This window comes from Actinia tenebrosa, unplaced genomic scaffold (assembly GCF_029948245.1).
Source record: "Actinia tenebrosa isolate PJP-AT-01 unplaced genomic scaffold, QUT_ActTen_1.0 PGA_scaffold2__45_contigs__length_23673736, whole genome shotgun sequence".
Taxonomy (NCBI): Eukaryota; Metazoa; Cnidaria; class Anthozoa; order Actiniaria; family Actiniidae; genus Actinia; species Actinia tenebrosa.
The window spans coordinates 1,853,788-1,880,172 of record NW_028292579.1 but is presented as its reverse complement, the minus strand read 5'-3'; the positions used below and the strand labels follow the sequence as shown (position 1 = coordinate 1,880,172).

General features: G+C 41.9%; 4 protein-coding genes across 5 annotated transcripts in view; 2 read left to right on the top strand and 2 right to left on the bottom strand.

Annotated features, from left to right (window-relative positions):
* Positions 1 to 3,130, bottom strand: part of LOC116304022 (dynein axonemal heavy chain 5-like) — a 71,274-nt gene extending 68,144 nt beyond the window's left edge. Inside the window, exons 1-4 of the mRNA XM_089033928.1 lie at positions 2,793 to 3,130; positions 1,602 to 1,736; positions 1,185 to 1,275; positions 397 to 560 (exon numbers count right to left, since the gene is read on the bottom strand). Coding sequence (XP_088890054.1) covers positions 397 to 560; positions 1,185 to 1,275; positions 1,602 to 1,736; positions 2,793 to 2,951 — 549 coding nt within the window. The 5' untranslated portion in view covers positions 2,952 to 3,130. The remainder of the gene's footprint in view (positions 1 to 396; positions 561 to 1,184; positions 1,276 to 1,601; positions 1,737 to 2,792) is intronic.
* A 913-nt stretch (positions 3,131 to 4,043) lies between these two features.
* Positions 4,044 to 8,900, top strand: LOC116297361 (ubiquitin-conjugating enzyme E2 variant 1). Its single transcript, XM_031705577.2, has 5 exons — positions 4,044 to 4,083; positions 4,238 to 4,377; positions 4,491 to 4,613; positions 6,025 to 6,104; positions 6,911 to 8,900. Exons 1-5 carry the CDS (start codon positions 4,065 to 4,067, stop codon positions 6,972 to 6,974), a joined length of 426 nt encoding a protein of 141 aa, XP_031561437.2. The 5' UTR covers positions 4,044 to 4,064; the 3' UTR covers positions 6,975 to 8,900.
* LOC116297356 (RNA cytosine-C(5)-methyltransferase NSUN2) overlaps positions 7,050 to 26,385 on the bottom strand; it is a 70,730-nt gene continuing 51,394 nt past the window's right edge. For both annotated transcript variants that reach the window (XM_089033929.1, XM_089033930.1), the window contains exon 22: positions 7,050 to 10,470. In XM_089033929.1, the coding sequence (XP_088890055.1) occupies positions 10,385 to 10,470 (86 nt within the window). In that variant the 3' untranslated portion in view covers positions 7,050 to 10,384. The remainder of the gene's footprint in view (positions 10,471 to 26,385) is intronic.
* On the top strand, positions 12,325 to 13,825 carry LOC148908961 (uncharacterized). The gene is made up of 2 exons (XM_089033549.1): positions 12,325 to 12,483; positions 12,612 to 13,825. Exons 1-2 carry the CDS (start codon positions 12,445 to 12,447, stop codon positions 13,794 to 13,796), a joined length of 1,224 nt encoding a protein of 407 aa, XP_088889675.1. The 5' UTR covers positions 12,325 to 12,444; the 3' UTR covers positions 13,797 to 13,825.

Here is a 26,385-nt window from a genome sequence, read left to right as displayed (position 1 = left end):
ACCCTGATACAACCTCTGGGCTGATCTAAGTCAGGGCATGGCTAACTCAAAGATAGAACCCTGAAGCAACCTCTGGGCTGATCTAAGTCAGGGCACGGCTAACTCACAGATTGAACTCTGAAGCAACCTCTGGGCTGATCTAAGTCAGGGCATGGCTAACTCACAGATAGAACCCTGAAACAACCTCTGGTCTGATCTAAGTCAGGGCATGGCTAACTCACAGATTGGACCCTAAAAAAACATCTGGGCTGATCTAAGTCAGGGCACAAGCTAACTCACAGATAAAACCCTGAAACAACCTCTGGGCTGATCTAAGTCAGGGCACAGCTAACTCACAGATTAAACCCTGAAACAACCTCTGGGCTGATCTAAGTATCTAAGATCTATCATGCTGACCTGGTATATATTTGCGATAGTGATGGCTTTAGAAGGATTATTCCTGATAAAAAATATACAAGCTCCAGATAATGATTCATCTTTGCCATCAGTGATAAATAGTTTTGACTTGGATTTGATGGTGGCCTTCTGTGCCCCGCCTGGACCAATCCTTACATGCTCAACTATTGAAAGAAAAAGGATTGATATAAAATTCTCCTAACATGTATTTAGTACATATTTGAGTGCAATAGGGAGAGGGAGATTGAAATGACTAATAGAGCATCATCACCATCATCATCACCAGCATCATCATCATCATCATCATCATCACCAGCATCATCATCATCACCATCACAATCAGCATCATCATCATCATCAGCGTCATCATCATCATCATCATCACAATCAGCATCATCAGCATCATCATCATCACCATCATCATCATCATCACCATCAGCATCATCACCATCAGCATCATCACCATCATCACCATCAGCATCATCATCGCCATCAGCATCATCACCATCATCATCACCATCACCATCATCACCATCAGCATCATCACCATCAGCATCACCATCACCATCATCACCATCATCACCATCATCACCATCATCATCATCATCACCATCATCACCATCATCATCATCATCACCATCACCATCATCATCATCATCATCAGTATCAGCATCATTATCATCATATAAGTACTTCTTGGATTTAATCTAGTTTACTCATTTCATTAATGTCTCCTCTCTACTTGCACCACCCCCCCCCCCCTGTATAATGATTGATTGTTTGCTTACCGGCATCTGGTAAATTACTGTCTGTTTCTTGATAGAAGAACATGATCTTTTGAAGACCATCGGCCTTAAAAAACTCATCCAGTGTTTCAATCTGTATTGGGAAAGACAATGTTATGATTGGTCAATAACTTAATCATAATTAATGATCCATATTATTGTACTTCATCCATATACAAGGATCACCCTCATTATCGATATTACCATCAACATCATATACATCATCATTAACATCATCATGGAAAGGGAAAAACAGGCAGTGGGTCACACGAGTCTATAACTGTACATTAGGGGTGGGTCATATTTTCGTTTCCTTCATGGAGGGGAGGGTGGGCATCATTTTTTTGACCTTGTTTTATATTCGCAGTGGGCCAGGAAAAAAAAAGCTTTTTCAAAATGCAAACATTTCTTTTTTCTTACCTGTGTTCCTTCCAGTAAGAATTCTGTGACATCTTCTGGGGACAGCCCAAGAGCTTCTGCCACAGTCTTTATAATGTACTCATGTCTAAAGTCTATTCCTGCCCTCTTCGCCTCTCGTTCCTCTCTCGCTTTTTGCTATAAAAAAATTACAAAAACATTGTTACTGTTATAATTTTTCAAAACATGCCAACTTAGTAGATGCATGCTGAAATCTGGTTTTTCGCTGAGGTCAATCAAAATAATCAATTGGTATGGTACCTTTGATATCTACGACTCGCGGACAGTGAAAAACCAAATCGAAACAATCAAATCGAAACTACAGAGTTTGTATGAAAATAGTAGTTATTGTAGTTCTTTTCACGCTTCTACGAACTCCACAACTATATGATTACCTTAGATATGTTTGGGTTTTTGGAAAATGCCCATCAAAAACTCATGGGAAGAAGCTGCAGAGTTGTTGGCATCGCAGAAACAAGAAAAAACATGGCCTAATTTATTGCAATAAAGACATGGCGTTTTTAGCTGAAATAAACGCTTTTTAGAGTATAAATATGAGACCATATTCACCATCACATCAAAATATCAAATCTTTCCACTTCCTTCCATAAAGATAAACAAGGCACCATTTTTACTAATTTAATAATACAAATCTTTTCTCTGTTTCGTTAATTATAAAATTACAATTTCTACAATTTGGGATATTTATTTTATCATATATACATAAATATAAAGACGTTGGGTTTTGCAAACGATTTTGCGTACACCGTGAATATTTTTACCTAAAACCTTAGATATTGATGAAAACAGAGAGAAAAATTCACTCAAAAATTCCAATTTCGAGCTTATATTTATTACAGAATAATAGAAAGATTAGACCAGCAAGACGTCTTTTCAGGTTAACGGAAACTCGTTTTTCAAAACAAAAGCGATGTTAGGATAATAGGAATATTATATGTAATGATGTTTGTGAAAGGAGGGCAAAACTTGTTAACACTTGAAGTCAAAAAAGTAAAAGTATCAAACAGACTTGCGGTTTTAGCGCGCGATCGCTGATGTTTTAACGTTTTAACATTCCATATTCACCATTATACACTGATCACATAAGACTTATATCCTAAAGTAAATAAAAAATTCTCTTTGACTGTATATTTTAGCTTACAATTTTTACTTGAAGTACTGTTTATTACCAACCTGCTTTTCTTTGATCGACTCGCCTGGGCCTAAAGCTTGGAGTCTTGAAGCTTTTTTCTGCTCTCTTTCTGCAGTAGAAGGTTTCTGTTGTTTTCTTGTACGATGATGTCTTCCACCTCTTGCTTGAGGAGCACTAACGTCGCCATTATGGTCAGCCATTTTTGACTTTCTACAAATTGCTTTCAAAAAATCTATAGAGCAAGATAGCTCATTATAACTTGGTTACCGTCTTCGTAGGATATCGGATTTTCTTTGAGAGTGAGTTTTGAATTGGTTCAGCTGTCTTTTTGTAGTTAATCCGTAGTTATTTGACCAGGACAGACAGCCATTTTGAGGTCCTTTGGGTCTAGTAATTATTACCATGGAAGCGGGGTTTGACTTTATCAACAAAATAAATCATGCATGAGAATCGTGATTGGTTTAAAAAAACAATAAAGACAAAAGAACCATGTAAATAAAGGTGCTAATCGTGTATAAGTGAGAAGTACTTTCTAATTACTTGTCTTGGAAACCTGTAGAAAAGCTAGCGCTTTATTTATGATATATAAAACAAAACTAGAACGAACCGATGAACGAACTGACAAACGAGGCTCTTTTGTGGTGACTTTATTTGTTATATTTTCAAAGCGGAAGTTGTTAAATTATTAATTAAAAACTCCAACATGGAAAGTCTAATTGTCAAATTCCCCCTAGTTTTTTCGACCTTTGATATAATACATTAAACTGGAATATGAAATAAAATACGAAAATGAAAATATTTTAGCATCTAACTACAGTCCCATTTTCGAGAAAGGGAAGAAGGCGGCTTATTTTCTACTGTTTTAAAATGTACTTTTGTAAAACTTTTTTCGTAATAAAATATATCTACATCACTAAAATAACCCTTTGCCCGGAGTCTTTCATCAAAATATATCGTTGTTTCTCATTTTTCATTCATTTGAAAAAATTCTTTATTCGATTTTTCCTCTTTTCTTAACATATTTTTTAAATTCTGTATCCTTGCTCGTAACACACTTTTGAAACATTGCTTCCCCGTATTTCTTATTTTATCTTCCCTCTTGGCTGTCTATCGACCTTTCTTTGTTGGATTTTTTTTTCCCCTTTTTTTTCTTATCACAATTTTTTTTTCCATTTATCCATATTTTCATCGCTTCCCGACTGACTCCCGACTGAAGTTCATTCCGATTTTACCGAAAGTCAACCGAGTATTACCCGAGTCCCAGGTTATGAGTCTAAATCGAGGTCGTCCTCTCAGCGAGTCTGTTAATCAAGATGGCGGGGCGAGTTGAAGGTACAACTAACATTTCCCCCACCTCATTTCCTCCTTAACTACGCACCAAAGACCCTCAAATCACAAACATACCACAAAAGCAGAGTCTCAATTCACACGCTGAAGGTCTTTTTTCCCCGAACAGGTCTCACTGCTATCGTTTTTTCTTTTTTAGTTCCAAGGAATTTTCGTCTTCTGGAAGAATTAGAAAAGGGTCAGAAAGGTGGTGGTGGTGGCTTAATAAGCTGGGGTTTGGACGATGATGAAGATATGACCATGACTAGATGGAATGGTACGATCATTGGACCTCAGAGGGTAAGATTCGATCTATCTAAAAACCTTTATTCTCTGTCCTAAATTTTCTTTTTCTCTCTGTACAATGGAGACCCTAAAAAACTCTTCAACATTTGCTTCCTTTTCTCTTTCAGTGTGTTTTCGAAAGTCGAATTTATACTTTAAAGATTGAATGTGGAAAGAACTATCCAGCAGAACCTCCAAAAGTTAGGTTTTGGACGAAGATAAATATGAATGGTGTACTTAGCCAAGGAGAGGTATACGATCACATATTTTCCGTCAATCATTGCTAATTAATTTTGACTAGGATTTCAAATTTTTATAATTTATGATTGCTAGCATGACCTATATAACGATTTCCTACGATTATTAGTATTATATATCCAAGATCTGAAGAATATATATATGTTTCCAGCGAAATTGAATATTCTGATAATCTTATTTTTGTACTTTTCCAATGTACACAATACATGCAGATGGATTTTCTTATCGTTGTTCTTCATCCCAGAAACAATTGAAATAACACTGAAATAATAATTATAAATAACTATAATTATAAATGATATGTTGTCATCAAGAAATTTATTTCTTGTTTCGTCGCTGGTTGGAAACCGACAACACTTGATTCTGATTGGCTGGGTAATCGTAACACGAGAAGGGGTCCCCCGTTGTTTAGTATCACATCTAAAGTGAAGTGGGGAATTTCGTTTCAACCAATCACAGCGAGTTTAGCTGTTTTGCTGCTAGCCCTCATTCCCAGGCTACTGTGACCCAACAGTTTTGCAAAAAAAATGTTCTGTGTTCTTTTGAGTAAAATATAATATATGTGCCTACAAGAAGCCGAAATGGGGAAAGGAAGAATGAAAAAATTTCTCTTTACCACCATGTTTCCTTAACTCTTTCAGGCTTCAAAAATGCTTATGGCCCGTCATTTTGTCTAGTCATGCTTTGCGTGCGGAGTTCACCACTCTCAGCTTCTCACACAGTTCAATTGTTTCCTGGACCCTCCCTCTTTCCTTTCATTGAGCTTGAATGTAGAAATACTACTGTGTTAGGAAGGAAAAGGCTCTTTGCTTCTAACAGTCACATGCTGATATATCGCTTTGATAACAAATCACTTCAGCCAAAAGGTCTCTTGGGGAAGGCTCTGCTGGATGGCAAACAAGCAAATTGCTTCATATGTTGAAATCAAAAGTATCTTACAAGGGGAAAAAATGTTTTGGAAAAGGTTTCGGATATGACATTATTAATCCAGCAAAAGTGTTTGTATATGCAATAGGACTCCATGCTGTCCAATTAAGAAATAATTGGACGAGGAAAATTCTGAGGACTTTCAAAATTGGATGAGGCCGTAGGCCGAGTCCAATTTGGCAGTCAGAGGAATTTTTCGAGTCTAATTATTTCTTGATTGGGGAGCATAAAATCCCATTACCTATTAATTATATAGCTGTCTAATTAATCCCATATCAACAAGACGTGTCCAATTAAGAAAATAATTGGACAGTTACCTATATGGGATTAATGAGAAGATGTATAATTATAGATAAAATAGGTCCAAATGTTTTTGCCATCCAGTAACAGTGGTGATTATTTCCTGCAAAGGGCCTATTTCAAGACGAATTGTTCTGAAGCGAATGTAAATAAAATAACTTCTCTTTGTTTCCTCAGCTTGATACCAGATATTTTTCAACATTAAGCAAATGGGAAAGACAATATACTATTGAAACTGTCCTAAATGATATAAGGCGGTAAGTGTACTTATCCATGTTCAATAACTTAGGTTCAGTTCAGATGTCGAACCTTTGCATCTTCAAATCTAATAGGGAGTGGGAGTCCCACTACCATAATGCTTCTCAGATGTTGTCATTGATCTCTTGAATAAAATTCTTTGTTGAAGTCGTATCCATATTCATGTGTCTTCTCATGTGCAACCGTTAAACAAAGAAATGATACCCTAGGGAATGACACCTATTCTGAAATGCGAAAAGGTTACAACAATGCAAGGTGAAGAGGTAGTAAGGGAAGGTGGACTGCATTTTATCAATGCATAGTTCCAGAAATTATCCATACCCACCCCACAGAGGAACTCGAAATTTCCGAAGGGTGGAGGGGAGTTGGAGAAAGACCAAAAATTTGCAAATATTTTAATGCTGAAATCCTAAAAAATTCTTTAATTTAGTCTAAAATTCCCTCAAAATAGTGTTAGTGTTGCACTTTAACAATGATGGTTCCGTAGTGATGATTAGTTCCAATAATTATCCATACCCCTCCCCCCCCATCCCCCACAGAGGAATTTGGAATTGGGAGGGAGGGGTCAGAGAAAGAACAAAAAATTGCAGAGTTTCTATGGAAGAAAATTGGATTTTGTGGGGGTAAGGGAGGGTCAATTCCTCCGAGAGGGGGGTTAGGATAATTTTTGGAACTACACAATTTGCAGACTGTTGTTTTTGGCTAAGGCCAGTTTGACCAATTGCCAAGTGTTTTGACGAATGCCGCAATGTTTTGACGAATGCCGCAATGTTAACCATTAAAATATGTTGTTTCATTATTGCAGGTGCATGAGTAGTAAAGAAAATATGAAACTGAGCCAACCGCCAGAAGGTACTACTTACAAATAGGACTCTGGTGACAGTTTTGACTTTAGTACATTTTGTCCCTTTTCTTCATCCCTTTAATCACAAAGAACACTCTCATTAGATCACAAAACAAATTCTTGTTTTTCCTGTAAATCCTTTCACAGCTGTAAATTGATTTAGTTATTTAAAGTGGTTATATTGTTTTCTTTAGTTATGGTCTACTCCTTAGAGTGCATACTGTGTCTGTGCAAAAATTTGTAAGCCTATTCCACAAATTTGATCAAGTAGAACGCAGTCCTTCAAACTCTGCATTAATTTGTACAATTTTTTGTTATATTTTTCACTGATATATGGTATGCACTCCATCTAACAGGGTTCGTGCTACTCCTTGAAATCCTTGAAAAGCCCCGGAATACACCTCTTCAGCTCTGACGTAATGTTTTCCCATATCAGACCACATGTCATTCCCTAGAGTATCATTTCTTTGTATAGGGTTTGTTCTCGGTTGTACATGAGAAGACACATGAATATAGATAAGCTCAAACAAAGAATCTTATTCTCAAGGGAATGACATGGGGTCTGAAATGGGAAAACATCACCCCAAGCCGAAGAGGTCTATTCAAAACCCATTTTTAAGTGCACTTGAAAAGCCCTTGAAAATAGCAAAGCTGCTGGACACTCCTGGAAATACTCCTTGAAAATGCTACACCATCTGTAATCTAATTTTTGTAATTCGTTACTTCGATTGTAACTTTGCTCCAAGAATTGCAAGGTTCTGTGCTATTTTCCATCATTTTTACGCCAATGTTATTGAACCAGCTTAACAAACCCTTGTGAAAATCAAAATAAGTCTTTAAAATAATGTGTACGTTGTTCCAAAACATTGTTAAGACAAAATTACAAAGCAAAACTGAGAAAATTTTAATTTTGAACCTTGAAAAGTCCTTAAAAGGTCCTTGATTTTGTGTTGGAGGTGAAGCACGAACCCTGATCTAAGTACCCAGTGCTATTGTTTGTTAAAATGTAATTAAAGATATTCCCTATGACCTGTAATAATCAAAATGAAATATTCTCCTTCCAATTTATGAAGATGTGAAAAATTTGCAATAGTCCTATTCACAGTTCCCTGCGCCATCTTGAAAGGTAAAGCCCTGCCTTCGCAATGAAAAGATAGTTGCTCTGTGTTTTAGTGTGCATACCATATATACAAGAAAAACTTCGTAAGAAATTGCACAAAATAGTAAGTTCACTAGACCTCAGTAGAGTGCAAACAACAAATCCGTGAAACACTAATTACTAAATAGTACAAAATAGTGCTAATTAAACAATAGAAAACAATGGAATTTGCATGAAATTGTGCTATTTAGTAATACTAAAGTTTCACAGTTATAGAATGAAGGCATTTAACCCGTGCAATAGATATTAGAGTAATACACATTAGTAGACCCTAATTCCATTGTTTTCTTTTGTGTCTATTTGACTAGAGTGAAGTCACTAACCCGTGCAATAGATATTAGACTAATACACATTAGTAGATCCTAATTCCATTGTTTTCTTTTGTGTCTATTTGACTAGAGCGGAGTCATTAAACCCGTGCAATAGATATTAGACTAATACACTTTAGTAGACCCTAATTCCATTGTTTTCTTTTGTGTCTATTTGACTAGGGTGAAGTCACTAAACCCGTGCAATAGATATTAGACTAATACACATTAGTAGATCCTAATTCCATTGTTTTCTTGTGTGTCTATTTGACTATTACACGTTGACTAGTATTTTTTGTTTCACGAGTTAAATGCCTTCACTCTACTGTTTGCACTCTAGGCCGTAGACCTACAAGACTTTGCACTAATTTGTACAATCTTGTTTAGTTAACATTTTCACAGATTTATGGTATGCTCTCTAATCTGAAAAAGAAAAAATATTTGTAATTGTTTTGTTTATTATGAAGCTAGTTCTTTTTTGCTATTGTTTTCTTCCAAAACTCAAATGGTTGTAAATTGTGTTGCTCACAAATAAAAAACGTTTTTACTAGTAAAAAAAAACAATGTTTTGCTCAAGTGATATTTACTATTTAATACTAAATAGCTGTAATGGTCCTCCTCAAAAATGGTGGTTTTCAATAACCCCTTTAATTATACAGCTTCTCATTAATCCCATATAGGTAACTGTCCAATTATTTTCTTAATTGGACAGGTCTTGTTGATATGGGATTAATTAGGCAGCTATATAATTAATAGATAATGGGATTTCATGCTCCCCAATCAAGAAATAATTAGACTCAAAAAATTCCTCTGACTGCCAAATTGGACTCGGCCTACGGCCTCATCCAATTTTGGAAGTCCTCGCAATTTTTCTCGTCCAATATGCATGGCATGAAGTCCTATACAAATGCACTTGAGCTTATTAAGGACTACCTAACAGTAATTCTTTTGTTTTCTATTGTCTTTGTGACTAGAACAATCTAATTAATACACTGTTTCGCTGGTTAATGAAAACCACTCTATCATGGATGTGGAGCTAAGTACATGGAAATACTAAAAAAAAGCCACAAATTCCATTCACGAAAAAGTTTGATTTCTTTCGTATTGCCATGTAAGCCTTGCATCCACGATACTTTTGATAAGGGTCCATTAACGATACATCTTCGTCTTCTTCAAATATATGGTACACCTCTCAAACTCATTAATAATTCATGAGGTCAATGACCAATGACGACTTTGCATTGTAGTCACATGCATGCACCTTGATACTTGATCAAGAACGGATCAAAACACTGTTCATTTTTTTAGTCTCAGTAGATTCAAGAACAAATGAATTATGACGAGACTGAGAAGTAAGTTCAAAAACTCATGCTTTGTGTTTGATCAGGGCATCCAAACACCTCGAAGAATAAAAGCACTTAGCCTACAGCCTTGTGCTTTCACCTGTTTCTCGGCGTTTGGATGCCCTGATCAAACGCTTGCGCTCGTTTTTGATCTATTACATCATAATTGACTCATAATGAATAGCCTTTTGCATATTATTTTGGTATAGAGGTTTTGCACCATCACGTGACGGCAGCCATGTTAGATGGCAGGAACAATACAATCGTTTTACATAAGAAAGAATTCAATTCCTGAGAGCAAAGGGATTTTATTGTTCTGCCATCTAACCACAGGCAGTCCAAGCTGGATTATTGTGCCGGCAGGTGATGATGTCCGTTTACCCCTTCCATGATAGCTTAGGAACTTAGATAATTATTGTCATGGATAAAGTTATGTAAATAATGAAAAGATTTTTGGTTGAGCAAGGCGAATGAAAAGAGATCGGGCTCAGCTCTTTAGATCACTGAAGACTTTCATTTAACAAGGGTTGGCCCCCAGATCTTCTATGTCGGACTGTGATTGTGTATTCTCTTTAGACTGATGCTGGAAGCGGGTAATCACAGATGTTATCCTGACTGGATGAGTTTAAACAAATCCAATATCATCATTAGCTTCCTTGTCTTCATCCTTCTCAGTCAAGTATCTAATGCTCTTGGGCTCTGCGGAGTAATCTAAAACAGATTACAATTAGATTTCATGCTAATTCCAAACACTATATTGACAAATGTTCAGTGGTGTCTGTAGTACCAGTATGGTCAACAGCATACACCGTTCTCATAAGTAGTATAGGGAATGGGGGTTCCAGCGCAATCTCAACACGGGCAAGACCCGTGTCAAAAATCCACCTACGGAAACAACCCACTCCAAGTGTGGTTGGGGGCAACAGCGCAAATATGTTAGTCTATATATGGAGTGCGAAGATTGTAAAGAGTTTGCTTATGATTTCTGTGTAAAGTGCTTGAAACCCAAGTTTGTTACCCCACCACCAAATAAGTATATTTGTTGTGGTAAGAAAATGCAAATAGAAGACGACACGTCAGCACAGTGTTACGAGTGTGGTAAGAATATTCGTAATGCCGTACCAAATGCTACCAAAGAGCAATATTACGCCAATGGAGGTCGTAAGAAGACCCCATACAAGAGAATAAAATACTTTAGGGACTGGATGAGTCATATCCAAGGTTATCGGCCGGTATATTTAGACAACGAAGTAAAGAAGAAAATCGTAGACCATTTAGAAGAGCCAACCCCGCAAAGCTTAAGGAAGACATTGAAAAAATTAAAACTAGGGAAATATTACAAAGCTATTCCCTATCTTTTGTCTGAAATTACCGGTAAGTCTATTCCCGAGGTTTCTGATATGACAAAAGCCGAGTGGATGTTTTGTCGGCTGGATAAGGATATTCCTTATTACCCTAACGTAATCTACGAAATATTTTATGAAATAGACCCCAGCCACCCCCTGTTAGGATGGATTCCGAGGCGACAATAACATATTACGCGTAATTCGTACGATGAATTTATATTACGCGTAATAATTTGCCAAATAAAGTCATGCAAATAATTTATATTACGCATAATAATTCGCTAAATGATTCATATTACGCGTAATAATTCGCCAAATAATTCGTATTACGCGTAATAATTCGCCAAATAATTCGCCAAATAATTCATATTACGCGTAATAATTCACTGAATTCATATTACGCGTAATAATTCACTGAATTTATATTACGCGTAATTTCTAGACTGACGTTCGATATGTAAATAGAATCCCGTCACGCTCTTTTCGAAGCAGATGTTTACTGAGCAAGCTTTCTTTGAAGCTCTTCTTTCGCTTCTTGGTAGATCTTTTTGCGAGATTCCTCGGAAAGATCTTTTACGACTGTTTTTTTATTTCTTATGTCCGACTTTAATTTCTCGTACTTTTCCTCTTCGGCCAGAATAAGCGAGAATTCTACGTCGTCTATCTTTCTGTCACGCAAAGCCTTTGAGACAAGGTCGGTAATAGTATTTACTTTAGCCCTTGACAGAGCTATTGTCGTGTCGTGCTTGGATATCTTGCTTGACAACTGTTTCATAATACCCGTAGCAACAGCAGAAATAATACCACAGGCTGCCCCAACGCCGGCCAAAGGAACTCCAACGATTATTCCCGGCCCAGTAAGCGAAGTAGCAACGCCAGAGCCGGTTAACACAACAGATATGGATCCTGAAGTTATCGCAATCTTATGTAGCGTACTCCGGGCTCTAACGTACTTTTTTCTAACTTTTTCATAGTGTTTTGTCTGCCCTTCCAAGTAAGCCAGGATTAAGTTCGCTTTATTCAGACGAAAGTTTTCAGCGTTTAATTCGTTAGGTTCCTTAGGAAGTTCAGGATAAAGTGGAGGCGCTGATGGTATAACATCCATTATATATACTAATGTACGACGCTTTTGGGAATGATATTGAGGAGCAGCCACATCACGACAACCGGGATTACTGGAATTGGAGAGCATTTAGGAAGATGTTTCCACATGCAGACCCCAGTAAGTTCGAAAGGAGACCCGATGGGATTTACTATAACGGCTCTAGGATGTACAGCAACGAGGATTTGAAACCTACGCTGGTCGATCAGATAGACAATCAACTGAAGAATTCTGGTTATGTTAAACCCACACCAACACATCCAAAACCCGTGCAAGGTTGGTCAAAGGAATTATTGCTTGGTACCGGTACTTATCCGATACCCGCGGTTTCATTTGATAAACATCCAAGTTTGGATTTGACATTGAACATGCGGATCTCTAACAACCATTCCTTTTCGTTAAAGGTGCGAGATATCTTCAAAGACGTACCCATTAATCATACCACCGCTAAGGAATCTCATGAATGGTTAAGTGGTCCTAACATGCGTTATTGGCCGCAGCAACTAAACTTTGCGGTTTGGTGTGCCACCAGCGGCTGCGGTGTAAGTGCAAAGTTGATGAAGAATTCGATATTTATGTTTCACTTCCACTTTACCGTCCGAAGAATACTGCATGAGATGGGTGTTATTGCGCTGCCGGGAGATGCCACGTTTTATCCAAGAGATAATAAATACAACGTTCCTGCTTACGACCGACTTTGTAAGGAGTTCGGTGTTGTAGGGAAGGATTTCCGATGCACTGCCGGCGCTAACAATGGTCTGGGGCATATTTGGGCTTATTGGGGGATTGGTGGACACGAGCTAAGTGATAAGGAAGTTCATGCATTGAATCTACGATGGAATACTGGGTATCATAAGGAAACTCACGACAGTAGCACCTTCTTTGAACCAAACGCTAAGACCACTAAGGAAGTCAGAGACGGACCTCTATTCAAAGATGAGGGCGGTAAGTATGCAGGGGCCAATCCACTGATTATCAAAATTACCAACGACGAGCAAACGAAGCAATATCTTAATTTCATACCCCCAGAAGGTAAAGGACTAACCAAAGCCGGCCTTGCCCGTTTAAACCGCAGCATAGAAGCTTACGTGTATTCTATCCTTGGAGCTCAGGTAAACACCCGATCCAGCATAATCGGAAATACTGGCGCCGCAGAAGAAACGCGAGCCGAAGCCTTGATCTTATTTGAAAGTTCGATCTTGGAGGGCGACATTAGCAAGGGCGTACAGCGTTACCAACTAGCTATACAAAATTCTAAGGCGAGGTTGGACTATGCAGTAGCCCCGGGTTGTTGGTTAATGCCTAGTAATTTATCTATAAATACTGGTTCTGTAGTAGGATACAACAACAAACTTCAACGAGCTACTAAGGATATGAAGTTTGGGGTGAACGACGTGAACTCTGACACTCTTAGGAACATTCCTCACTTCGTAGAGAAGTCAAAAAAGTCACACGAAACGAAGCTACCCACAGTTAAGAAACCATCAAAGAAGGTCCTACCTGCGATACCTGAGGAATATGACCATAACTTATTAAAAGTCGGCCTAGCAGTCGCGGGTGTTGGTCTGAGTTATTATATATGGCGATGAACAACCCCTACGTAGCTGGAGTAGATTGTGTTTATACGACTTACACAAGCGAGAAAAAATACACCCAGGCATCTTGGGTTGATGTCACGGGGATGTCCGCGGATTTGAACTACTCCGGAAAGAAGTTGATATTATGCAGCATTTCTTTGGGGGCCGTTAGCAGTGCGAACGTAGGATTTCGTTTCTGTGACGACAATGGAGTATTACAGCCCATGCGCGCGAAGACAAACAACAGGGAGCCTACGCATTTCTCAGTAGAGCCGCCAACGAATAGCTCTGAGAATCTTTCCGTTTGGACTTTCCACATGGTTGCTGATTGCCACGGGAAGGTAAAGCTGCAGATAAGAGTAGATGACACCGGGAGTGTTTGCATAAATAGCATAGAAAATCAAAGGAATACTATCTATAACCACATGACCATCAGCACTTTGACGGTAATGAGCCTTTAAATATATGAATCCATACGTGAGGGAAACGCGTTATACCCACCGCTTAGATGAAGAGGGATATGACGACGGCGCCTGGCATGACGTTGGACTGTGGGTTGAAGTTGGGGGCACTGCATTGGTCATTTGCACTATTAGCATTAATGCAAATACGCATGCGAATGTGGGGTTTAGGCTTATCGATGAGAATAATAAGCCCCTGCTTCCTTATCGAACTTCAACGAACACCAGGAACGTTACCCATTTTTCGATGGAGCCCTACACTAGGTCCACTGAAGACCTAACGCCAGTAACTTTTCATATGCTAGCCAATTGTAAATATGCTAAGTTGCAAGTCACTTCTGATGACGGCAAGTTTGGAATAAATCGCGTAGGTCGCAGGCCCGCTAATGCAGTCTGGAGTCATAAGCCCATTTCTACCATGAGTGTGTTGCCGTTGGTTCCAAATTACCAGGGCGGTGCTAACACCGTCTTTCATTATCCTCAAAGCAGGGCACCGCCCGATGAGAAGATCAAGCCTTCATCTTCTTCATGAGGACCACCCCAATAGCGACAACCAAGATCCAAATGTTGTTACCCACGAACTTCAACAGTTCTCCGCCGGCCCTAAGTGCCAAGGAAACAACCGAACCCAGCAGCCCAGGAAGACCGGCTGCCATCTTTTTTCCCAGGTCCGTTAGTCCATTGCCTAATTTCTTTACGCCCGCGCCTGTAGCCTTAAGCGCGTTAAGGATGACTCCTACTACGCTCGAAATAGCAACCGCAAATGCCAGCGGAATACCATACTTCAAAAGGGCTCTTTTTACCTTTTCCTTGGTGGTAAGCCCCAATTCTCTTTCCAGGTTTTCCTTTTGCGCCTGTAATTCCGCAAGGCGTACCTCGAGGGCCTCCACTTCCTTTTGAGCTGCTTCCCTTTCCTCTTCGGGACGGGTTTGGTCGTTGATTATTTCCTGCTGCCGCCCTATTTGCCCCTCCAGGTCTTCGAGGGCCTGATCTCTTTGCCGGATTTGTTCTTCCTTAGTGTTAATTTCGGCAACCAACTGCCGCCGTTCCTCTAAAGAGCCGGTTATGGTGATATGCAAGTTTTTAGCTTCTTCCTTGCTCATATCCAGGTCTTTTAGAGCAAGATTGAAGGCGTGTCGGGCTTGGTCTCTTTCGTCTAAAGCCGTTTCAGCTTCTCGCTTGAATTGCAGTATGACTTCGTTCTTGCCCTTGATTTCTTTCTTTTGAGCATCGGTTAGCTGCCGTATTTGTCTTTCGTACTTTGCTTCCTTTTCTTTCAACGTTTCTTGTAGTTTCTTGGCGTGTTTTTCTAGTGCGACCCGTTCATTCAGGGCTCCCAACCTTTCTAACGCACTTCTGGTAGCTAGTTGAAAGCCTCTTAATCTTGCCACGTTAACCATGACCGAGCCATTTTCGTCGAAGAGGATTTGTGGTTTGGTCCAGCGGTTTTTGTCGGGATATCTCATGTCTTGGACGCTTATGAGGACTTTGTTTCCGCGTTCTGTGAGCCTTACGTCGTCGGCCTCGAAGTGGGAATAGCGCTGCGTTAGCTCTTGCGTTGCCCACTCTACGGTTTCCCGCGCGGTTGCTCCCTGCTCACCCATGTTTCGAAGTTCTATGTACTCGGGGGCAGACTTACCCGGGTTCTTTTCGTGCCACATGCGATTCAAGGCTGCCTTGAAGCTTTTCCACCTACTGCCGTACGTGTTTTCTAGAGCCATGTCGTAGATTAGGGGGTCGGTTTCCGCGCCTTTAGTCCATGCGTCGTATTCTTCGTCGTTAATGTCGACTTGACCTTCTTCGGTGGTGGGGTCAAAATCCGTTCCTTCTACTTCCATTATATATGATAAGCTCAAAGTTAAACCCCAACGTATTACCTAAGCAGGTTGGCGGACTGAAAGCAGAACGCACCTTTCACCGTGTCACCTTTACCCCCAGCAGCGCTAAGCCAGGGGAAACCCTGTACGTAGGCGTGCCCCGCCTAACGGATAACCTAGTCTTAGTTCCTGGCACCCTGGCGCTAAGGTTTGACCTAGCAATACAACCAAGCACTGCGGACGCGCGTCACGTTGTCAACGACCTTGGCCGCAACATTGTCTCAAAGATGCGGGTGAAGTTCGCAGGGGAATCCCTCTTGGACTTAAATAGGTACGATCTGTATACCACGTACAAAGACTTATGGTTGACTGCATTTGACCGCGCGCAAAGGATAGAGCAGGGAATCGCCAGTGATGCCATACGCAAGGTAAGAAGCGCAACCTCTGGCGCCTCAGGAGAAGACGAAATAAAGACAGCTTATGGCACTAAATATGTCGTTCCATTAGATTTCGAAGTTATCACGAACCACGGTGCATACTGCCCAAGGCAGCTAAGCGAGCTGCAGTTCGAAGTAACCCTAGCAGACACTACGAACATCCTACAGGGAAAGGACGTAAGTTCCTCAGCCGTCCACCCATACTCCGTTACTAACTTAGAGCTGCAGTATGAAACGGTATACAGCGAAGACTTAGCCCGTAGCGCCGGTATGGAATACAGCTCCGGGAAGGCTTTCCTTTACGATCACGTCGTGATGTACAAGACGTTCAGCTTTACAAATAACGTCGAAGAGGTCATCAACCAAAGCATTAACCTTCCCAGGCGCAGCCTCACAGGGATAATGTTGCTGTTCGCAAAGACATACACGGCAGGATTGCGTGACTCTGAGGCGTTCTTTAATCCTAACATCACTAACGTAGGCGTTAGCATTAACGGAGTGCCTAATAAGGTTTACTCACAAGGGATAAAGCCCGAGGACATGTACCGGGAAGTCGCGCGTAAGTTTGGCGACCAAATTGGCCCAAAGGAATTCTTTAAGGATAAGTATGCGCTGTGGATCGACATGCGCACGACGAACGACGAAGACCTACATGGTCAGGGATTGCGGCTGGTAAATACCCAGGACGGCATTACGTTGGAGATCAAGCGCACCAAAGACGCCAGCGACGCTACTAAGATCAACGCATATATCTTCGTAGTCTCAGACGCGCAACTGAGTGTAGAAATGAATCAGCTAAAAAGCGTTGCGTATTGATTCGCGTTCCTTGAGCCAAGCGAAAGGATAAAAAATATTCCTTAGGTATAATATGCTTCGCGTATTCGAAAACAACGAAACCAAACTGCAATGCATAGTGCAAGGCGATAAACTTTACTTCAAAGCGAAGGAGGTGGCGGCGGCGTTGGGTTACGTAAATTCCAGAAAAGCGGCGTCTGATCACGTATCAGAGGAAAACAGGGTAACTTTGAAGTCTTTAAAGGGTGTAACTCAGCGTGACACCCTTAACGCACAACCCAATGCCGTGTATTTGACGGAGGAAGGTCTTTACGAATTGATATTCGGATCTGAAAAGGCTGAAGCAAAAAAGTTCAGGAAATGGGTGTTGGGTGACGTTCTACCCACGCTAAGGAAGACAGGTAAATACGATATGGAGAAGCGATTCAATGGTTCAAATCCAATGGCATTTAAGATAGAAACGGAGGCAGACATACACGATAGAACCGTACACAGGGTGCGTAGGTTCTACTCGCACGTAATCATAGTTCCAGGTCTTGGAGAACTGCAGGACACCGCAAGTAAGCGCATTAAAAGCTGGCGGAAAGGCTACCAGGCAGGCCAACCCGATCTGCTGATCCTTAACAACCATAATAAATACAATGGATTATGCATAGAATTGAAGACACCCAAAGGCACCGGCGTATTGTCCGAGAAACAAAGGGTAATGTTGGAACGATATGAAGAAAATGGATATTTAACCATCGTAAGCAATGATTATGATCTACTTTGCAGGGAAATAGACGAATATGTTGCCGGTATTCGCATTCCTTGCCCTTGGTGCATTAAGGCATTCAAAGGTCAAGACACTTTAAGCACGCACCTTAAAATATTTCATAGGTATAATGATTCTTAAACAAACATACTGGCGAGATCTGCTGCAAGGCGTTTCATACCGAATAAAAAACTACGTCGCATTCGAAGACATCGACCGTTTGAGGTTGGTCTTAGAACGCGACGGTCAGGAATACAGCCTTTGGGCGCCTGACTGTGTGAGATACATACTGCAGGGTGAAGAATATACACACCTACGCAGTCATGGTAAGGTAAACGGCCGATGGAAGTTTGACATCGAACGTCGAGCGGAGGATAATCCGTTGTGCGACTAATCCTCTTCATGGGCGGATAAGTAGTCATCTGCTGTGTCTGCCCTCATTTTTTCCGCCATTTCATACGCTGATAAGGTAATAGTCACGCCTCCTAGGAACGCTGCGATGTAAGGTAACATTATACCTTAAGTAGATTCCACTCTTTTCTTACCAACAGATAATGATCTAAGGGCTTAGGGCCATCGTAAAGGCAGCACCAAATATGTTGGCCGCTACGTATACAGCCACATCGGTCGCAGATGCCATCCCAGTGTTCCCTATTCTCCCACCTTACACCCTCATAGTCGTCGAAGCATACGAAGTCTTCGTCGATCTCCTTCTTACGTCGCGTGAGCACCCGGCCGGTTTCAAGGGGGCAACATCGCTCTGCTAAATCGCCGTGGGTCTCGCAGACCACATCTGTGAGGTCATAGCGACGGCAGCGGTACTTATGCCAGTTTTCTTCGAAGAGGGGTTCATCGCATCGGCGGCAATGACCTTTAAGGCAGACTCTATGCTCGCGGTGATATCGTAGGGCCTGTACTGTGGACAGTTCCTTACCGCAGTCACCGCAAACAGTGCTGATGGTCTTCTGACAGACTTTCTTGGAAAGATGGTATTGCAGTCGCTGCTTGCTACTAAAAGCTCTATCACATTGCACGCACTTCATTATATATACCTTATTTTTTATTGTTAAATTGTTAAACCCTGTAAGAGGGTTTTAGGATAGGGTCTATTATTTCTTGTTATTTTGTTAAGCCCCGTAAGAGGGTTTTAGGATAGGGTCTATTATTTCTTGTTATTTTGTTAAGCCCCCATTAAAAGATGAGGTATCATTCTTTCTCATCGTTGAAACCAGCAAAAAGATAATCATGTTAACCATTCTTCGATTACGATGATTTAACAAAATAACAATAAAAAATAGGTCCTTACTTGAGACCTCTTTGCAGCATTTAACAAAATAACAATAAAAAAGAAAGACCTATGCTAATTCCCCTTGCCGGGGCTTAGTAAGATCTTCTTTGCGACCTCTTACTCTTCTCGAGCGTCGTCTAAAGTCCTTTGTGCTTTAGTATCCGCGGGACACCAATGTCCAACGAAGTCTTCTTCAGAGAATACCTTATTACAGTGACGGCAGGTGTATTTTTTACAAGGCGTCGGAGGGGTAACGATGATGCAGTCAGCAGGTAGTTCGCACGTAATGCAGTCCATATATCTATGGGGGATATCGAATGAAGTCCTTAATGGACTCCTTAGCCCAGCCCGCCATTGTCAAAAGCGCGCCAAACCGTTCTGCACGCTTCAGACCACACATTTCATCGTACAATTCCTGTACGCGCTCTTTTAACCGGTCTATCTCTTCCCTTTGCATTTCTATGGTGTCTCTTTTATCTTTTGCGTCGGCGGCAATCCTTCTTACTGCTTCCACTGGTTCCATCTATATATAAATGGGGTTCATTAGATATAAATGAACCCGAATCACATACCTTGTAACGCTCTGATAGTAGGACCCACCGGCTGCGGAAAGACCCAGTTCATCGTGGAGCAGCTATTAGGACCCTTTAGATACCGCTTTGACTACATAGTGCTGCTTTGTCCCACCTACGTGAATAACCGCACCTGGGAAGGCATAGGAGTGAAAGACGACGACTTCTTCGTAGATATTTTAGACCCTAACGAGTTATCCAGCCATTTGAAGTTCTGGCACAAACAATTCCCTAAGGATACGCAAACCCTCCTTATACTGGATGACATCGCCTGCGGGGACGATGTAAAAAGACGCACTTCGGAGTTGGTGAAGCTCGCCTTTAGCGGTAGACACGACAATATTAGCGTTTGGTTGCTTTCCCAGCAGCTTACCAGCGTCTCTAAGCCCTTCAGGGAAAACATAGGATCGCTTGTCGTATTTTATACTCCGAGCAAGTCTGACCTGGAAACCATCTTAAGCGACTACGGCGGCGAGATATCCAAGGAACAGTTGCATGAATACATGCGGCATTTAAAAACGCACCAACATTCCAAAATGATCTTCTCTTTGAGGTTTCCGTATTCCATTAACATATATGGACATTGAGCAGCTCTTAGATGAAGTCCCCACGCAGTTAGACGAAAGTAACCTTAAGGAACAACTTAACATCCTTGTGTCTTCTGGGAAGTGCAAAGAAATGATAGGCAAGGAACTTACCCATGAGCAGGTTAATAAGTTGTCAGAAGATGAAGTTAAGAAGTTCCATAAGAGGTACGAGGCCGCCCTTGCAAGTAAGACCACGGACGCCGTAGCAGATTCCGCCATCCGACTTGCCACTAAATTGCTTGGACTTGCACTGCCCATAGACGACGTGGAGCAACTACAGAAGGACATAAGAGATGACTATGTCATCGCCCAAGAACTTAAGATAACCTGTGGGTGGTTGTCTTTGAAGTGCGGTAAGTTAATGGCAGTCGCCTCTGCGGCTTTGCACGTAGCTCAGCATGTCGACTTGAAGGAGGTACTAGGTTCCTTCGGAACATCTTGGAAGGACTTCAAGAAGGACAGAGAAGTCGAAAAGGTCTTCCAGGCGGCACTTGCTGAGGTACCTAGTCAAGTACCTGCAAGTGACTTATCAAGTACTTAGTCAAGTCATTCGCGGGAATTACCCAGGTCGCCTCAAGTACCTAGTTAAGTACTTATCAATTCCTTCAAGTCCTTAGATATAAATGAGTGAAGCTGAATCGAAGGCGGAGGAAACCCCTCAAGTAGAGGAGCAACGAATCACCAAGGCTAAATCTCCAGGCAGAGTCGCTGCCGGAAAGAAGCTCGCGGAGATGAACAGGAAGAACAAAGCCAAAAAGAAGAAAAGGTGGAGGAAGAGGAATCCTTCATTAATCCGGGATACGTCATTGGCGCGTTAGGAGTCGCTATAGCAGCAGGCAGCCTTTACTTACAATGGCGGGCAACGAAAAAGGTAGAACCACCAACGTATCACGCACCTGTGGAACCGGCTGTTAGAAAAAGTAAGATCCCTGAAATGGAGTAGATTTATCACCCGCGGCGACCTAGATTTTCCTTCTCGCTTTGTAATATAATGTCGACCGCGTTGTTGAAAACTGTTGAAGAGGCAGCTATCATTACTTCCATCGTTGCGGGTATTGGTTGGGTAGGTAAGAAAGTGCTCAAAGAAGACTTTACTGAAGACCCAAGCAAGAGCTTCGCTAACTTTGCTAAGATGACCGCTGCCGTAGGCGGGGCTATCATGGTAAAGGATTACCTACGGAAGGAAAAGTACCTACCTAATGTATAATGGTTAGCTTAGTCGCAGGTGGAGTCATTGCAGCTTTAGCATTTACAGGGGCTAATTATGGTGGTCAATATTTGGATAGATTAGTTAGAGGCGACAAAAGCGGTGCCGCCGAAAGAAAGAGACACGACTTAGCGCTGGAGAAATATCAAAGGGACGTTGCAGCTTGGAATGAAAAAAGACAAGCTTACAGGGATTGGTTGGATAAGAACTACCAAGACAAAATGCAGGCAGACAAGAACTTCGAAAACACAGACTACGCCTTCAAACTTTATGCGCAAGCACACCCCGACTTTAGAATGAAAAAGCCTCAGTTCAAGAATTACTACCAGCCTTCTAAGAAACAAAAAGACAATGAATTGGTCTTTGTAGGAGTCGCAGGGCTGGCCGGAGGCGTGGCTTTGGCGTATCTAATATAATGATCGTCTTTTTGGAAGGCGACAAGAATGACTTTACCACGTATTTGAATCCTCCCATCAAAGCCTGTAAGGTTCGGTTGGTTAGTTGCTCTTTGTACAATTCTTGGTATAATTTAATTAATGGCTTTGTCATCGGAACTTCCGGCACCAAACCAAAATACCAGATTCCCATTACACCCCCATAACACTGGCTAAGGAGCTAGCAAAGCATGGATATACTCTTACCACAGGATTACCCCATGAAATGACATTTAAGAAAAATAATGGGAGCGCTAATTTAAAGGACAGTTCATTGGTAGAACTCCTGGGCCTTACTAGTACCACAATAAATAGCGGCAATACATATGATGTGAAATGGAAAGTCGCATCCTCTTACGAAGTCTATTGCGACTTGGTCCATAGTTACAACAATGGAGAAAAGTCTTCTCTTATGTCCAAGTTTCTGCCCCAAGGTAATCCATTTGACCCAGTAGAATACACTCCCATTTCTTTGAGCTATGACTTGTCTAATTTGGTAGAAAGCATAAACATCACCATTAAAGTGGACGGAAAGACGGTGGATTTTAACGGACGTAAGATCAATCTTGTTTTGGAATTCATATAATGGGCCGCGTAGAGGACAAACTCAAAAGGATTTACTATGGGCCGGAAGGCTATTGGAGAGGAGCGTCAGCTATCAAGAAACTCGCGACCGCGGCCAGGGTATCAGACGAAACGGCTAAGAACTGGTTGAAAAAACAAACCCTCTGGCAGGTTTATCTTCCCGTGCCCAAGTACATTCCCAGGCCCAGCTTTACCGTAAATACCCCCAATGAAGTTCATCAGGCGGATTTGCTTTTCTTGCCGCACGATAAGGTGAGAAAGAAGACCTATAGGTACGCTTTGACCGTAGTTGATATCGCAAGCAGATATAAGGACGCCGAACCTATAACCAGCAAGGATTCTGGGGAAGTCGCAGAAGCCCTAGGTAGGGTTTATAAGCGCGTCTTGAAATGGCCTAAGCTGCTGCAAGTGGATGCGGGGACGGAGTTTATGGGCGTGGTTACCAAGACCCTGAAAGACCACAGCACTAAGATTAGGAGAGCCGAAGCTGAGTACCACAGGGGTCAGAGCATTGTCGAAAGATTCAATAAGACCTTGGCCGAGCGTCTCTTTGGGTACCAGTATTGGAAAGAGCTGGAAGATCCCTCCAAACGCAACAGGGAATGGACTCAGAGGCTCCCCCAGGTCGTCGCGGCTTTGAACAACGAGGCGGCCAGGGCTACGGGAATGAAACCCAAGGATGCCATAAAAAAGAAACACGTGGAGCACAAGTCCTTCATCAGAAGTTCGAGGGCGGTCTTCCCCCATGAAAAGAAATTAGGTAATGTCACGGTTCGATATCTCTATGAGCCGGGTGAATTAGAAGGAGGATCCAAAAGAGCTACGGATCCTAATTGGTCTTTGGAAACTTACCAGATCCGAAGTGCGATAGCTAAGAAGGGTCAGCCCATCTTGTATATCTTCATGATGGTCCCACGCGTGGGTTCGTCAAAGAAGAACTGCTTATCGTGTGATGTCCGAATGCTATCGTATGCACTCCGTCATCACACATCCACCTCTTACCGTCAAATGCAGACAGTGACACCTTCTCCTGTGTACGTTGTGTATTTGATGTCCGTAGCTGCGCAGGCTGTTCATCTTATGCCGCTGTTCCTTGCGTGTTCGTAATACGTTGAGGTAGGACTCGTGCGTAATGTCCTTCTTAACCACGTACTTTTTTACGCCTTTAGCTTTCTTTTCTACGCCGTCTAACTTTAGCACGCTGTACATCTTTGGTTTCAGACCCACGTACTCTACTATGGGTTTTCCTAACATTTCGTCTTTCATCTTCCCAATTACCTTCTTATTCTTCGCAGAGTAAAGGAAGTGCTCCTTCGGGTAACCGCTGGTGTCGTACTCGTCTATGTCGGGGAGGCAGTCTTTGTAAACGTCTTCCGTTTGCACTTCTAGAATTAGGGAGTCGGTGTCTGTGTACAGGAGGCGACAGCGGTCTCCGTACTTTGGCTTAAGCTTATCGTAGTAGAACTCGTACATAAGCAGCTTCGATAGATCCAGCACCGTAAAGCCTGTGTAAACGGGCTTGTTTAGTAAGAGGTTTGCCTTTTTCATGTGAATCACGTAGAAGTTCAGCATTTCTACGTATCTAACGAAGCCTGGCTGTGACACGTATGCTTCTGCTTCCTCTTTGGTGCTGACTATTTTTACGCTTACGCGCTTGCGGATGTTCTCCATTGTCTTTCCGAACACGCTGTTGTTCATCAGTTTGAAGAGGTTTTTCTCGAAGTCATTTTTCGCTGCGGTACGCTTTTGCGTGTTAAAGTCAATGTAGGGGCGCATCCAGGGTTCCTGCGTGAATTTTAGGACTCTGTGGATCTTCTCTTACGCGCATTCCGTGTCGCACGTAGAACTGCAGGTTGCGGTAATGTACCACATACTTCTTCTTATCCATCAGGTTCATAGTTAGTTTCCTGTACGGTTTGTAACCAGGGCACATTTGCTTTTGCAGCGGACTTAGCTGCTTAAATGGTATCTCTATCGCTTCTGGTGCTAAGGGGAACTCATTGTGTTCGTCGTGCAGGTGCTCTGGGTACTCCAGATCCACCTTCTAAAACGTAACCCTTGTCTTCCTCCTTTCCTACCTGCATGTAGAAGTCTATCGGCTTCACTGGATCCCATTCGAAGTCTCTCACAGGTAGGTACTGTGACATTGCCCAACCATAAAGGTTATTCGCATCCAGGTAGTAAATGTATGTGGTTGGTTCTCTGGGTCGTGCTCTACTAAGGGGTTGTTTGCGCGGGCGTAACGTCGGCTGGGCCCGCATACGCCGCCACGAATACCGTCTTCCATAAACAGATACATGTCGTACTCCGTTAGGAGATCCAACTGCGCATTTGTCTTCTTTAACAAAGCACTCCAGCTGAGCCCAGGAGCCGTGTAGGAAATTAGCGGGATCCAATCCGTAATATTCCATAGCCATCTTTCTGAAGCTTTGGAAAACATCTGCAAGCAGCACTACGTCAGACTTAGGTAGATGTCGTGGTAGTCCCCATGTTCTCACAGGAGTACTTTTCCCACACGTCTAACGCATTTGGTACTCCTCATCCTTTATCTCGGAACTCGTTTAGGTCTGTAAATCGATCTTTGGGTGGTAGGGACTCTTTGAATCGATCCCAGGAATCCTGTATTCGTATGGGTGTACACTCCTTTCCTTCTCTCCGTATTGTCTGGAAATGGGGAACTCCGTGTTGTATTAACCAAGTTTGCTAGGGTCCGCCATAAACTGCTGTCGAACTCTAAGACTTTAGTTTACCAAAACAGTTACGGCATGTAGCGCTCTTGTTGGTGGGTATGCCTTTGACGTCGGAGCCGTCTGTTCTTTGTAGCAAATGGGAGTCTAAACGCGGAGGTTGTGAAAAGAACACCGGAAATCTCCATATCTGGATAGCTTTGAAGTTTATATTTGCATTTCCAATAGCCGCTCCTCTGTATTTTACCATGATGTGTCAGTGATCCCTAACCTTATCCACATAGAAATCCCAACGAAAGGCTTTATGACCACTGAATGCAGTGCTGAGGGCTTTCCCGCTTCTCACTTTCTTAGCATACTTCCCGCATTTAAAATGAGCTTCCCTAGATATTTCCATCTTCCTCCACGCTTTCCTTGGTCGTCTTCCCAACTGGAAGAAGCGATGTTGACTGTGATGTGGCATTTCTTTGCCTTGGTAAAAGCCTCCTGGTTCTCTTTGTATTCATCTTCTTTGGAGTCTAATTGTTCTCTAATCTCCCCCTCCTCTTCCTCGCAATGCTTCTAGAAACTCATTAGCTGCGTTCTTACCTCGGTAAACACAGGAGGCTTGCTTTACGTCGATTTGACTCTATGTAACCAAAGGAGCAGATCTCGTGTAATCCTACCTTATGCGTGGCACCACGTTTCTGCTCTTCCTTAGTTATCAACGCTTCGAAGTCTTCATATATCACGTAAGGCACTTGCAATCTGCTTTTTATGGTCTGCGTATGAAAGCTCTTTGTTGGTGGTATCCTGGATCCGTTGCGCCACTTCTTCGACTCCGCGGCAGAATCTCATCGTGTTTTCTTTAGGGTAGTTAAAAGATGTCACTGACAGCAAGCAGCAGTCGCAAAGTACTTTTTGCCTTTGTGCTTAGTATGCTTTATCCAAATCGTCTGCTAATGTGTTTAACACCCATGAGTTATGGTCGCCCGTGG

Excerpts from the sequence above, each read along its gene's own strand:
- LOC116297361 (XM_031705577.2), top strand. Across the intron at positions 4,378-4,490 it reads CGATCATTGGACCTCAGAGG|TGTGTTTTCGAAAGTCGAAT; the intron begins GTAAGATTCGAT and ends TTTCTCTTTCAG. Across the intron at positions 4,614-6,024 it reads GTGTACTTAGCCAAGGAGAG|CTTGATACCAGATATTTTTC; the intron begins GTATACGATCAC and ends TTGTTTCCTCAG.
- LOC148908961 (XM_089033549.1), top strand. The coding sequence starts at position 12,445 with ATGTTAAACCCACACCAACACATCCAAAACCCGTGCAAG. Across the intron at positions 12,484-12,611 it reads ACATCCAAAACCCGTGCAAG|GTGCGAGATATCTTCAAAGA; the intron begins GTTGGTCAAAGG and ends TTTTCGTTAAAG.